The sequence below is a fragment of the Corvus kubaryi genome, unplaced genomic scaffold (genome assembly GCF_017639235.1).
Source record: "Corvus kubaryi isolate FWS band 111438036 unplaced genomic scaffold, C.kubaryi_AGA036_p1.0 77, whole genome shotgun sequence".
Classification (NCBI taxonomy): domain Eukaryota; kingdom Metazoa; phylum Chordata; class Aves; order Passeriformes; family Corvidae; genus Corvus; species Corvus kubaryi.
The window spans coordinates 34,061-48,886 of NW_024582064.1; the positions used below are offsets into that span (position 1 = coordinate 34,061).

Genomic DNA, 14,826 nt, shown 5'->3' on the forward strand with positions numbered 1-14,826 from the left:
GGCGGCAGCCCCCTGCTTTGGGATGTGATTGAGCAGATCGACACCTGCACTGCCTTTGCTTACAGTGCACCTCCTCACTGATAACCTGCCAGGTGCCACCTACCAGAGCATGCATCCCAGAACCCGAGAGTGCACAGAATGGGAAGAAACTGAGCAGGAAAGTCTGCTTAAGAGCACTACTATTGCACTCCAGGTGCTAACAGAGGCTGTCCAAAGGGCCAGACCTGAGCTAATCAGAATCAAAAGTCTCCTGACTGGTTCACAGTGTGGACAGTCAGGTTCTCCACATCATCCAAATTGCTCTATACATCTTCTCCTGCAGATTTGTCACACCTGTAGGTATTCCAGCAATATTCACAAGTGCTGTCAGTGTAGATGTAGCCACTGAGTGCACTCCACTGTTTGTGAAGCTGCATCTTCCACATCCTGAGAAACCACTGTAACCTGGAAGGTAGCAGCAAAAGAGACCATCTCCATGATGATTATTACAACATTCATTCCATTGTCTTTTATTACAGACATCCTTTAATATTTTTTTGAAGTTAAAATTACTAGCTTTGACATTTCCAAAAGACTGTGTCACTTTGTTTCTGCTGGAACTACTCAGAAGAATAAATTCCCAGAAAATCTCAATTTTCCTAGAATAGGATTTCTCAGCTCATCACAAATTTACTGACACATTTTCCCACTCCTTGTTGTCATCTTTTATCACAGATGAAAACCCAGTCCCTGAGCTTTGCTAAACCCTTTTCTCTCCATTCAGGGACACAGCTTGAACTTTTAAATACATGCAGCAGCAAATTATACTTAACTGTGTCAATTTAGCCACCTATACTCTTCCATCATAGTCTTGTGTCTGATGTGCCTCAGCTCCTGCCCCCTCTCCCAGAGCTGCTCCAGATAATGCAGTGCTCTCTGTGTGGTGAGGAGTGTAGATCAGGGTGGGAAGGGAGCTACACTCCCCCCCTTTCCCATTTTTCATTCTTTTGCCTCTCCTGCAAAGCACACAAACAAAACCACACATGGAGAATCAGTGGTAAAGGAAAATGGGGTAGAAGGCCCTTGGGAAGAAGTCAGGTATTTGAGAAGAATGGTGAGGATATTTCAGCACCTTTGACACCATCTCTTATAATCAGACTAAAATTGACAGGTAGGAGCTGGTTTGATGGAGCAGGGAGAAAAGCACAACCTCTGTCCAAATCTCACTGATCCTTGGCCATCCAGCAAAATAAAGCAGCACCATGCCAGGGGGTGGGGGTGTTGAGATATTTGTCTGCTTGGTATCAGAAAAGGTGAACATTCATCTCTTCTTCAACAGGCAAAATAATTGAAAAAATAAATCTTGCCAAAAGTTAAAAGACAAAAGGCTCTGGATTTCTTTTTGAATTTTTTGAAATCCTGAAAGCAGAGCAGAAGACTATGCAAACCGCCCGCCCCCCCGGGGGGAAACCAAAACAAAACCCCACCCAACAACAACAACCAAACCAAACCAAACCACCCCCCCCGAAAAAAATCCCAACCAAAGCAGGAAAGAGGACTTTCCGAGTTAACATGAAAATGTTCATGAACACACAAAATCATTATGACAGTCCATACAGAGCCCAAATATGAAGACCTTAAATTGAAAGCAACCAGTGGCATAAAGAAGTTCATGACAAAGGTTACTGAAGCACTGAACATCAACATATGGTCAAACACACAATACAGCTAGAAAACCCCCCTCAGCCAGTACAAACTGGTAGAGACAACTAATTATTAACATGCTTATGAAGTTAGTAAATAACAGTTTAATTACAGATTTTTGTCAAATCTCTCATGCGACACGTCTTTCAATTTTGTTGCATAGTCGTGCAACCATAACTTTAATTAGTATTCTTTAGATGGTTAAACAAGAAATTGAAACACCGCAAGTAATAGCAACTCTAAATGTTACTATTAGCTGTACAGCAATTATGCTAATAAGCATTGCTGAACATGTATCAACACTGTAATCCTTCCCAAAATTTGGGAAACAAAAGGAATGAAATAGAGTTGTTTGTGGTTACTCATCAGACATATGACAGTCATTTGGGTTCAAGAAGGTAAGAGAGGGGTGAGAGCTTGGTTTATGTTCAGATCCTAGGCGGCTTTTGCCTTTTTTTTTTAGTTTGCAATGCCAAAGCAAGATACTACCCCTGTGAGATGAAATACTGCCAGTTTTTCTAGTTCCTCACAAGGCTGATGTTGAGCTGGACTATTCCATCAAGAGTAAACACAATTAGACTTACTTCAAAGCCATCACTTCCGTCACTGTCACTTTTCTTCAAGCCTCAGATTAACAGTGCTGCAGGCAAGAGGTGGTGTGTACACACACACGGAGGATCGACAGTCAAAGAAACCATCAAAATCATGCTACATCTGTTAAAAAAAAAACAAAACAAAAAACCCCAAAACCCTCTGCCCCATCAGCAAAGGTCACTGTCATCATCTTCATCATAAATCGCAATGCATTGATTTTCATTATTAACAAAACTCATCCCCCACAAAAAAAAAACCAACACACGCAAATGATACCACACATTAATTTCAGTAGATTCCTTAATGCAATGGGAACGTTCTAGAGTTTACCACATGTAGGTGTATAAATTTCATCCATGTGCTCTTTACATTTTTGAGTACTGTGAAGTTGATATTGAGATGATGTTCAAATTACAGTGTAACCATCCTGGTAAAATTAACCTTTCATAGAAAATACATCTGCTGTGCTTAAACAAACTGTAATGAACATTTGTAAGCCTGCTGCATGTCTACCTTCAAAAAGTAGACTACAGTCTTTCAAAGACCAACAGTCTTTCAAATTGTGCCCAACCACAACCCAGTGAATATTTGGTAACAGCAACATGGCATGCACATAGCATATCAGACTCTGCTTGTGTCCATTTTAAAACAAGCCCTTTCATCAATAAAATTTACCCATGCAAAAAAAAAAAAAAAAAAAGACCCCATGTGGAGTGAGCTGCTGATACTCATTACAGACGTCCTCGAAGAACGGAGATTCTGTAACAAACAGCACTCTCACAGAAAAATCCCAGAATGAATAAAATGCTTTTAGATTTTATTTCTTTGCTGCTATGACTGAAAAGGCTCAACCAAAAGGCAAAAGTATGTATTTTTTCAATATGTAAAATACATTTTTATATAAAAAATAACACACAAACACTTTATTACACACACACAGATCCTTCCCTTTTCAAAATTCCCGATTCTCCTCCCTCTCAGGAACCAGGTTCTGCCCTGGCCCTGTTTCATTTAATGAAGTTCACTCTTCACCTTACAGCATTGCAACCAGAGGGAGACAGGGCAAGGGAAGGCTCTTTTGGAAAACTCACTTCCTCCATCTATTGGCACAGCAGTTAAGCCACCTGACTTAGAGAGTCACAGAATCAACTAGGTTGGAAAAGACCTTTGAGATCATCAAGAATTCCTCCTGCTGCTGTTATTCTTAGAGCAAAAAGGGATTTTAAGAAGTTGTATATAAACTTCCCGTGAAAGATAGGGATAAATCTGAAAAAGAGTTTTTTTAAGCAAGACGTAGCACTTTAACTTTTTTACTTTTCTGCTTTTCACTACATGGGCAGTTTTATCCTTTAAAATAATGTTTCTAGTTGGATTCCACATATCTATCTATCTGCCTCTACACCCAAATTTCATACATCGATGCCTCTGCCATAGCACCTTAATCTGATTTTTATGGTTTTCTTGCCTCCTATGCTGCTTTGTTTCTCCTCAGTTGTGATCTGGGCCAATTTTCCCCCTAAGTGTTTAGATACTCATGAAAGACTTTGAAAAACACTTTGACACTTAGCATTGACAAATATCTACTTTCCTGTAACTATAGTATCAAAACAGATACGACATACAGGGGCTTCCAAACAGTTTTTGTTGCAAAAATGATGGGCTCTCACGTGCTGCAGACTGTGGTTGTTTTGTGCCACATGTATTTCCTAAGCCCTTGGTTTTAGACATGAATATGCCTTTTGTATTCACCTATAGTCACTGCTTTGGAGTTACTGCTTTGTATACATCATCAAAATTCCTTTCTGCAGTTGTGATTATTCTGAATAACAGAGACTTGCTACATTAAAAAAAACCCTCCTGCTCACTCACAAAAACCAGAGCAGCTATTTTTTTTTCAACCCTCCTTTAATTAAAGAGAATAGTTGGGGGAAAAATCATGTCAGAAAGACACAGGAAATCAAAATAAGACTTCACCAAAGAACTAAGTGTCCTGGAGAAAATGTAACAGCATTTATTCAAATCATTATGATGAGGGGAGATAAAAACTACTAAGAGAAAAGTCTGACACTGTGTGTGCAGAGCAGATAATTTTAAATAATTTAAATTTTTTTGGTTTTGTTTTGGGTTTTTTTAAAGCAGAATAACATCCCATTTACAGAACAATAACTGCTTGCTTAATTTCACGTTTCCATCCTTATACACAATGCACCTACTAAAGGAAAATCTTAAGATCCTGGAACTATCCATTGGAAATTTATCCCTAAACTTAAAATGTTGGTGGGAACCAACATTTTCTGATCCTTGATCCCACACTTTAAAGACGGCCCTTCTGGTACACCAAATGCTCTACACAAAATACAGACCACAGATACCATTACAAAAAACTGGGAGTGAACAATAGAATTCACAGTGAGATGCAGCACAGCTCATAAAGGGTAGTACTGGGTATAGTTGCATCACAATCCTAAATTTTGTCCTATCTCTTTTACACAGAGGAAACAAACCCACCAACCCTCTCCAAAACGAAACTTTTACTTCAACTCTTGATATTGTTTTTAAGTAAACCACTTTCTCAGAGCTTGTTGGTGCTTCCCTGGTACTGGTCACAGGATTTGTGTCCCAGCTTCTAAGCTGAGCACTGGAATTGTGGGCAGCTGCACCCCATGGTGTATGAGGAGATCAGAGGCTAAATCCTGGTCCTGGGTGGCTCCTTTACTTTTTTCTTCTTTTTAAAAACTTCAAGGGCTGAGTCTGTTTTGTGCTTCCTCATATTGGGCTGTCAGTGAGTAGAGCTAAAGGTAAAAATCTCTTGAGGATCATCACTTCTTTAATTTATGAAGGAAAAAATATAGCTAAGACATAAGAAGTATTTCTTAGAATTTGGTTCCTAAACTTCTATTTACATAATTGAGTAGAAATTAGATTTTGAAAAAGTTCTTGAAACTTTCACTTACTTAAAGAGGACAGTGGTGCCTTGAATATTAAATTCTGCTGCTCAGAAGATCCTAAATGGACTTGCATACCTGGGGAATTTGAACCCTGTTACACATAATGCCATTTCAAATGCTGCTCTATGCCTAACTGGAGATTAGGGAGCTTAACTCTAAACACCATTTGTTTCCAACATTTGTGTTTCAAATATGATTAATTTAAAAAAATAATTAAATATGCACACCATGATTTATAGGTATTACTATGAAGATTACCTCAGCAAAGGGTTGAATCACTACTTTGATGCAATTAACTCCAGACTCCAATTGAGGTACACCAGCAGGCCAGTCTGAGGCATCTCCAAAACTCCCAGGCCTGCATCCTTCACCCCTAACACATAACGGAAAGAAAAAACCCCTAAACATTTCAGCTAGTCTGCATACTTTACAGGTGTGCAAAAACCAGCACAAGTGCACAGAAGCAAGTAGTGATTCTTCCCTCTAAAGTATGTTCCCTGATAAGTGCATAAAAATATGAAAATTTACATGTTTTGAAGTCTGGTAGGAATTCAGGGAAAATAAGGCATATTTCTATTTTCCTCCTCTTCTGGCCTTCTGATTAAAACAATCACGCTACCTTGTCCAAGCCCCACATACACACATTAAACCCAGGACCTCAAACAGCATTTATTAAAATCTTACTAGGATTGGTCTTTCTGAAAGTAAATGCGATGCATATTTTCTTTTTATTTTACTGCAGATACAACTTACCAGGAAAAGGCTTGGCAATGATGAGAGATCCTGGGAGAATTTTCAAGAGCGAATCATGATGATTACTACAAGTGGTGGCTTTATAACTGCAGGAAAACTTTGAGAGTCCCCATTTTACCAACTTGGTGTTTTATGTTCTCAACTGTACAGGTTTTTTTCTATTCTGTTTTAGCATATTAAAGTTAAATATTTTGTGTGTGTGCACAGCAGATTACACAACTGTACACTTCAGCTAACCTGCTTCTTAAAAAAAAAGCAGAAGCAAACACAGATCATCCCTTTCAAATAAAACATGGAAATTTTCTTTTAAAGACCATCTAGAAAGAACACCACTGGCATCAGAACAGTCTAGCTCTGTTTACCTAACGACGAGAAGTCAAAAACCTTTCAACTGGTCATGCATCCAATACCTGCTCTCCTCCCACTTTTGGTACTGAAAATTAACATCAGGGCTGCTGAACCATAAACATATACTGGAAAACTTAAAATGTCAAAGATGCTGTTCATAACCCTCTCAACACGTTTGCTTTTTATCCCACTCTCCACCTTGTCAGGTTGAGAGCTGAACTCAAAATATTTGTTCAGTTAAGGCAAAAAGCCAGAAATCTCATTGCTTGGGATTTGGTTCATCTACACCCAATCAACACAATGTTTTTGTGGAACACTTATTACACTACTTGCTAGACAAGTACCTTTTTTTTGTGGTCCCAGGCCATATTAGTACCCCAAGTAATAAAACAACAAGAAATGAACCTTTGAGAAGCAGTTTGGTGCAATACGCAGAGACCAAGAGCAGATGTAGGAAATATGAAGGATAATCTCCAAATTTAAGTTCACCTGTGGACAGTGCTGAGCTTCTTAAGAACTACAGGTGTGAAATATTTCAACAGATGAAGTGACACTATTGCTGTCCAAATTGCATGCTGATATTGTATGGCAAAACCTTCTCCTTGAGCAAATAAACATCCATTCACTTTTCATGACACAAACCTCTAAAGCTAAGGAGGGAATGGAAGTTTGGTCCAGGGCTGCTAAGTTTCCAAAGTACTTTTGCAAGACTACTACATATACATGTGTATATACATATATATATATATATATACACACACACACACACATAAAAATTTACTGCTGCAGTAATAGCTAAACTTAAATTTCACTGTGATAAAAATCTTGCTTGGCTCTTGGTGCACTGTGAAAGCTACAGAGGTGCCCATCACTCCCTAATTAGCTACAAGGAGCGATGAATTCTCAATTACTTAATCAAAACAGCCATAATGTAATTTGTCTGTACTCGCTAAGTGTGGCACTAAGTCACAACTGTCATACATGAATGGATTGTTATTATTTTTTTGCATAAATACAAATCTCAGTAAAGAAAAAAGACTAATGATCACATTTTCACCTTTTTCAATGTCTCATTACAAAGTTTTAGTGGAACAGAGCAGCCGTGTTTGCACCTGCACTTCATGACGTAATAGTGATTGTGTCACAGTGTGTAAAAGTGTGGCCATTGGAACTTACCAGATAATGAAATGTTCAGATCACGCCATGGAGTGATACCAAATCACTTCTCAAGTCAATCTTAGTGCACAAGGCACCAAGTTTTCTTTTGATTTTTAAGAGCAAGATGTTGTGTATTTGTAAGACATATTGCACATATATATTTGCAATTTATAATGACACATACAGCAATGAAAACTGTCTCTGCGACTGGTAACATATAGTTACCATACATATAGTTCGAGTGAAACCAGAAAAAACTCACCTATTTGAAAAAAGAACCCTTGACAAGCAACACTGACAAACGATTTCTGCACCAGTATCTATTAGAATTTCCACCAGCTTCCCTCCAAGTAGAGTACTATCGCAAAGCTAGTAACTGGAAGTGACACAGGGCTAATATCAATTTTGCTTGCTTTCTACCACCTCCAACTTCAGTAGTCACATTTTCAATTTTATATTCACATCCTCGGACCATCCAAGAGCTCAGACAGATCTGCACAGTGAAGCCCCTGTAGCTTCACTGGTGAAAATGAGATGTATCATCAAAAGTTAATATCATGCCTCTGATTCTGAACGTAAAGTGGACAGCATGTAAGTACAGAAAATGTATTACTGGAGTATGGGGGAGAAAACTGCTTAGAAATCTAATTAAAGAGGAATTGTAGACTGCTGCTTAAAAAATGTTTCACTGTCTGTACAGTGTGGAAACTCTTGTTTTCCTTAACAAAAGAAAGGGAAGAAGCCTAGAAATTAAGAGTGGATTCTCAATCATAATAACAATTAATGTTGTGAATCCTGCCAAATTTTAAATGAAGAAAGAGTAAGTGTAATCTGTAAACCAAGGACTGATATCAGCAAACTTAGAGCAAACTCACCTTCTATCACTAGCTCAGCAAGAGAGGCCAGCCTAGGAGACTGATTCTTTCAGGCACATCACTGCTCCTGGCTCCCAGAAGACTGGGAATTCACATTATTTGGCTTTTTGGTGCAGGGTTTTAAATGAGAGATTCATGTTGAAAATTATTCTAGCCATACATTTGCTTTTTGAGAGGTACTAGGAGGTAATCCACAATTCTGACAAAGTGTGGTTGGTATCCAGGCGCCTTCCCAGACACACTGGCATCCATTTGCTGCTTGACAGGACAGAGTTTACACATCAAAACCGAACAACTTGATTTATTTAAAATTCACCTCAAAATGCATTGTGTTTAGTTTCTTTTTTAAAATGAACATTCAAAGCATCAAAATATTACTAATTTAAAAAGAACCTTTGTTAAGAATAAGATAATTTACATACTGTAGATTGTGGCTGTGAGGGGAGAGAAACAACCGATGGTAGATTAGGCACAGTACGAAGGCCAACATGCCAGAAAACAATACAGCTTTATGCTCAACTTTTAAATGATCTAGACAAAATAAGACAATGGGGCAGGAAAATGAAACCAACCACTTACTTGAGGGCGTTCGTATAAAATAAAAGTGTTAGTAAGTTTTCTATCTTGACCTAGCTCATTCATGTATCTAAAGAACTCTATCTTCTTCCAAATAACAAAAAATGTTTCTAAACCAAGGCAGATTATTATTTGGAACTGGCATAGTAAAATAAAGGATCACAGTATACAGAGCTTAAAATCCTGTACCAGGAAAGAGCAACAAGTGGTTTACAAGGGGATCACTTAGGTATATTATCTAATTTTTAAAAACAGAGATATAAAATATCAGTTGCATAGGGATTTAAATATAAGGCCAAGCAGGAGATTAAAGTAAAATAGAGCTCATAAGAAGGGCACTATGGTGTCAAAACATAGTATTTTCATTTGAATTAATGTCTAATTCAAAATCACAGTATTTTGCTAGTACTACAAAAAGTGAATGTCAAACTGTCCCATTAATGTTGAACTGAAAACTGACATTAGAACTTCTAAACAGTACAAAAGTAAAGCTCATTGTCTAAACCTGATCAGTGTATTAGCACAACAGTGCTTGGTACGTACCTGATTTATATACTCTACCTTCTGTAAATAATATAAAGGTTATTTTTTGTTAATAAGTGTGAGATCACAATATTACTGCATGCCATCAGTGGTTTGCAGGCTTACTTGACATTTAATTATTCAGTCTTTGAAAGTGTAAGATCCCACCCTGCAGAATCTTCACCCATTGAACACAGAACACTGTCATTAATAAAATACAATAGAAGTTCCATCACTAACAACTAACATATAAGCCAGGATTTTAGGTCTAAACCCAGTACAGTTCATTATTATTAACTCACAGCAATTTTTTGTTAGGAAGGTAACCTGTAGACTTCCAAATAATCTTGTGTGTATTAAATATAAACAAGTATGTAACTAACGGTCGTCTCTTGGCATTTCAAGTAGATTATTCAATTGTGAAAGTATTTCTGCAAAATCAATTTTGAGTTGGTAAAATTAAGTTCAAATATTAATTTCCATATCTACATGTAGCTTAATTAACCTAACATTGTAAGGAATAGTAGTGTAAGGAAAAAAGAATTCTCCAGATGAATTAGGCATTAAGGTACATTAACTGGGAATACCTGAACCAACATTGTAACTGAAAAAGTGCATAAACATAGTAATACTACAAATGTGTTAACTACAGAACAAAAGGTTTTCTGAAAGCTAAGTGATATTATTTTACATGTTATTTACAGGCGGTGATTTTTCCAGACACCACAGAGCCAATTCATGATCTTAAAGTTCCTTTGATATATTCAAAGTGTCCTTTGGCTTCCATCCTATTCGGTGAAGAACTGATTCCCACCCTGGGAAATCAGGTACTGTACAGCCGAACAACACTGCCATTGTGGTTCTGTGATTCTTCAAAATTTGCTTCTTTCCGTTTTTTGAAGACAAGGCAGTGTTTTCACTTCACACTTTTCGTGGACGTCTCGGACTCCGTAGACTGTCTGCCATCAGTCCACGCCTCCCGCGTGCTCTTCAGGGCCAGCGTTTTCTGCTGGTCCACCACAACGTAATCAACCCTCTCGTCTGCCACGCTGCTGCCCGAGCCACTGCTCTTTTTCTGGGAACAGTGAGAAACAAGTTCAAATAAACTAACAACAAAAGAGCAAGTAGGTGTCCCAAACAGGTACAGAACAAGCACAGGTTTCTCTGAAAGGTCCAACACCCATTTGAGAAATGACCATTAAGATGACCTTGCTGAAGGCAATTTTGACCTCCTGATGGCAGCACTGCAAGAGCTGAACATCTGCTTACCTTACGAGGTGGGGTAGACTTTCCTGAATCTAGGTCCAGATCTAAATATTCCACTTGTTTATCTCCTTTAGGTTTTACCATAGGACTGCTTCCTCCATCAAGGCTGTTGCTTCCAAACAAATTCTGCAATCATAATATAAACAACCTCAGCTACAAATGTGCAACTAGTGGTCCTCATTATCAAATATCCTTACTATAAACTGCCAAAATGTAAAACGTTAAGGAAATGACTGAGACTCTTGCAATCACTTAAATCATGCAAATTTCATTGACCCTGTATGGCAAGGGGATACATTCTATGTCAAAACCGGGACAGAGTCAAAAGCCAGTGGGAAGAAAAAACCCAAAGACCACCCCCCAGATTTAAGGTTGCCACCAAACCCATCTGTGCCTTCCACTTAATGTCCCCTTCATATCAAGAAATAAGAACAGAGCATGTTCCGTTCTTTCTAAATGTAGTTGTCATATCTCAAATGTAGCATTACTTAAGCACAAACATTTTTATTTTGTTAAATTGTTGTTAAATACCTAAAATAATTTCAGCTTTACAGTAGCGGCAAAGCTTCAAATGAAACTTTCACATTTCATTCAAAAGTCATTATGGTTAAGCTGAAAATCAGAGTATTGTTCAATTGACAAGACCAAAATATTTAAACTTTGGAAAATATGTGTGGTGCTGCCGGAACTGAAGTTGCATTGTATGTACCTAAATTTCAATTAGCCCAGACTTTTACAACCTCACCTCCTCTGTCCTCTCCCAGCCTGATCCCTCCCTCTTAACAGGTGTTATAGGAACAGTACAATAGAAGGACTCTTCTCTAAAAGATAAAGAAAAAACAGGAAGACAGAGGGCAGCAGTCAGCAAAAAATGAAGAGGAAGGCAGAAGGAAAGACAGAAGGGTAAGGCTGAGAGCAACTTGAAAGAAAAAGCACAATATTGCTGATTTTATTAAATAAAACAGAAGTATGACACGTCCAAACAAGATGCTTCATAGCTGATGACAGAAAAAGATGAAGAAATACGGACTCCTTGCTAAGATTAGAGTTTGAACAAATACAAGTTCTCAGAAAGTCTATTTAATTGTCAGATTTTAAAACAAAGGCTGTGAGATATCTGGAAATGTTCTGGTTCTTTAGGAAATAAAATATTTAATGGGTTAAAGCTCAGTGAGCTGGGCTTTTTAAATTGAAGTTATCCATTATATCTGTATTGTCCAACTCATTTAATATGAAGTGGTAACAAGGACAAACACAAACAACTGATATGAAGTTCATTTTTGTTGCTCAAATTCACTGAACAAATTTCTGCATATTAAACACACAAAAATCAGATTCCATATCAATGTTTCCAACATAAATTTAAAACGCTGTTACTCTTTAAACAAAAAATAATCTGTTATTTCAAACAAACTAGGCAGGCAGAACATATGCATTAGGAAACAGAAACTTTAAATAAAAGCAAATGAAACCAAAAGGAAATCTGTAGAACGACCTTAAAGAAGGAGCAGTGTAAGCAAACAGAAGATATTTATGAGCTGGGGTATTAATTGTACCACCTTGGCATGGAAGTTAAGCCCCTGGAACAGCCGTAAGAATCAACAGAAACCTGTGGGTTGAACTGTGCAGGGAGAACCGTGGGCACAGGTGGGGCTAATCCCTGGTGTAAAATGGGATGTTTCTTGCACCTGTGGAACAGGACACCACCCATTACTTACCAATGGCCCTTGCAAGATAAGATTTAGCATCAGCAGCTCCCCCATGCCTGGTGCCTTTCCCCTGGGAAGCACAACTGCACTGTCAGGGACGGCACAAGGCATAGCTCGGGGCACTCTGCAGGCTCCGGAGCCTGCACCCCACCAGAGCTCCCGCAGGGAATGGCACAAGAGGGACCTGGGATGCGGCATCCAGAGGCAGCAGTGGTGAGCTGGGGGGCAGGGACACTGAAGGAGACTGGGAGGGGATCCAGAGCAGCAGGGGACAGGGAAGCGAACAGCATTGTGAGAGGGGAGCTCAGGGGCAGTGAGATGGGCCAGCACATGCCATATAAGAAGGCAGACACACAAACAGAACAAAAAAGGTGCTAGACAGGCCCTCCCCAAAGAAGGTCTCACATAAACGATTTAAAGATGAAAAATGCTGCTGTATTCCCTACAAAGAACCCAAACATGTGAATGCACTGAACAGGCTGGATGGGGCTTTGAACAACCCAGTCTAGTAGAAGGTGACCCTGCCCATGGCATGGGAGGCTGGAACAAGATGATTTTTAAGGTCCCTTCCAATCCAAACCATTCTATGATTCTATACTGGACAAAAAGCTGAGCTCAAGACACAGGTTTTCCTCCAGTGTTTTATGCATATTCTAAACCACATTTTAATTTAGGCCTAGGTCTACTGCTGTTGTCTTCCTTAAAACTACTGCTATGGGGTCTTCTTTTTCTCTCTCTCCTTCCCCTCACCAGAGAAAAACCACAGTGTGCATCATTAACTTTTCTTAACTAGCTGCACTCCATGCTGAGTATCTGAAGCTCCATTATCTGAGAAAATTCTTCCCCAAAGGGGAAAAAATACAGACAGTCAATACACAAAGACTCCTTCTATCCTCTTCTTTGAAAGAAGCCTAATAAAATACACATGGTTCAGTTTTTGTAGAATGTATACAACAAGTATCAATCCTTTTTTCCCCCTGTTCCTTCTACATTTCTTGGAAGATGTCCTTTTAATACAGCCTTTTTAAGCATGTCTCAGAGGTCCTAGGACAGTTTATTTCCCTTTATGTCATAATACTGAACTGGTGCACGGCCCAAGGACAAGGAATTACAAAGAAGGGACAAATTCTAGGAAAGAGGTGGAAAAAAAGTCATGTCCTGAACTGTTTTATACAATAGATATGTATATCAACCATTCTCTTTATGCTCTTCAGTGAAATCCTATCAAAATTACAGCTTTGCCATGGAGATTTTTTTACCATTCTGTTGATCTAGAAGTATAAAGGGAGTGATGTTGAGTGAAGGATCTGTGTTTGCATGATTTTAAAGTAAGGACTGCACAGGAAGAGAATAGTTAAGACGTAGATTTTACATACTGGGTCTTCAGTGGACTGATTTGGGTTCATGGATACATAATTCTCTTCACTGTCGTGCGAGTCACTGCTGGAAGTTGTGCTATGAACTGAATCCGGTCTGGGAGACACGGGAAACCTGGAGGAGCTAATTACCAGGAATTATTTTACAAACAATACATCTCGAATATCTTAAACCTCCTGGTAAACAACAAAAATAAGCATATTAGAGCTCAAATTCTCATTCAAGTTTACTAAAGTGTCACATTTTTTGGTTATAAACAGTCCCTTATATTTAACATCACAAAATAAAAATTCACACGGGCACACTTTATTTCCATATACAGATACACACACGCACACACATATGCACACATTTCCAAAGGAAACTTCAAGCTAAAAATATGATACAGATGTACACACATTTAGTAACACTCTAGTCAACAAAAATGATTAATCTGAATGAGGAAAAGCCAAGAAACTTACTCTCGTGCAAAGCTTCTGGTGATAGGAGATCTGACTGGGGCTTGTAATTCTTCCCATTCAGGCAGAGGTTTTATTTCTAGTGGAGCTGGTTTTGCTATGTAAGAAACAGACAATCTTAAAGCACAGAACATTCCTAAACAAACTTAAATTTAATAGCTTTTCACAGCCTAAGTACAGAAAATCCTCTATCTTTCAAATAGTAAATATTAGTAAGGAAAAGGAGTAAGGAAAAGGAGACACTGTTCCATTTTCAGAAAGACATGATATATTAACTTATGCTTTTAATCTTTCAAGGTAATGAAAAGACACATCAATTAAAAAAATTAAGATATAATATTAAAAAAACCCACTGCAATTTCTGAATTTGCTGCATATACTGGTACGTAGTAATTCTGTTTTGAAAAGAGATTCTGAAAGTGGCAGCGTCGTGTTCTGTCCTCGTTCTGCTGGGATGACTTGTTGAGTGGCAAGGCCAGGGCAGAGCTGATGGGCTGTTTCAGCAGAGCCAGCTCTGAGGACTTTTCTTGGCTCAGCGCCAGTTGTTATAACGCTAACT

The 14,826-nt window shown here is 38.5% G+C and overlaps 1 protein-coding gene across 11 annotated transcripts in view; it reads right to left on the bottom strand.

The window, feature by feature from the left end:
* Positions 1-8,632: 8,632 nt before the first annotated feature.
* Positions 8,633-14,826, bottom strand: part of GAB1 (GRB2 associated binding protein 1) — a 93,998-nt gene continuing 87,804 nt past the window's right edge. For 7 of the 11 annotated variants that reach the window (XM_042051912.1, XM_042051914.1, XM_042051908.1 and 4 more), the window contains 4 exons: positions 14,271-14,364; positions 13,809-13,932; positions 10,727-10,849; positions 8,633-10,532 (listed from right to left, as the gene is read on the bottom strand). In XM_042051912.1, coding sequence (XP_041907846.1) covers positions 10,374-10,532; positions 10,727-10,849; positions 13,809-13,932; positions 14,271-14,364 — 500 coding nt within the window. In that variant the 3' untranslated portion in view covers positions 8,633-10,373. Of the gene's footprint in view, positions 10,533-10,726; positions 10,850-11,468; positions 11,545-12,282; positions 12,412-13,808; positions 13,933-14,270; positions 14,365-14,826 lie in introns of those variants that run through there. The other 4 variants (XM_042051909.1, XM_042051906.1, XM_042051911.1 and 1 more) reach the window with 3 other exon arrangements.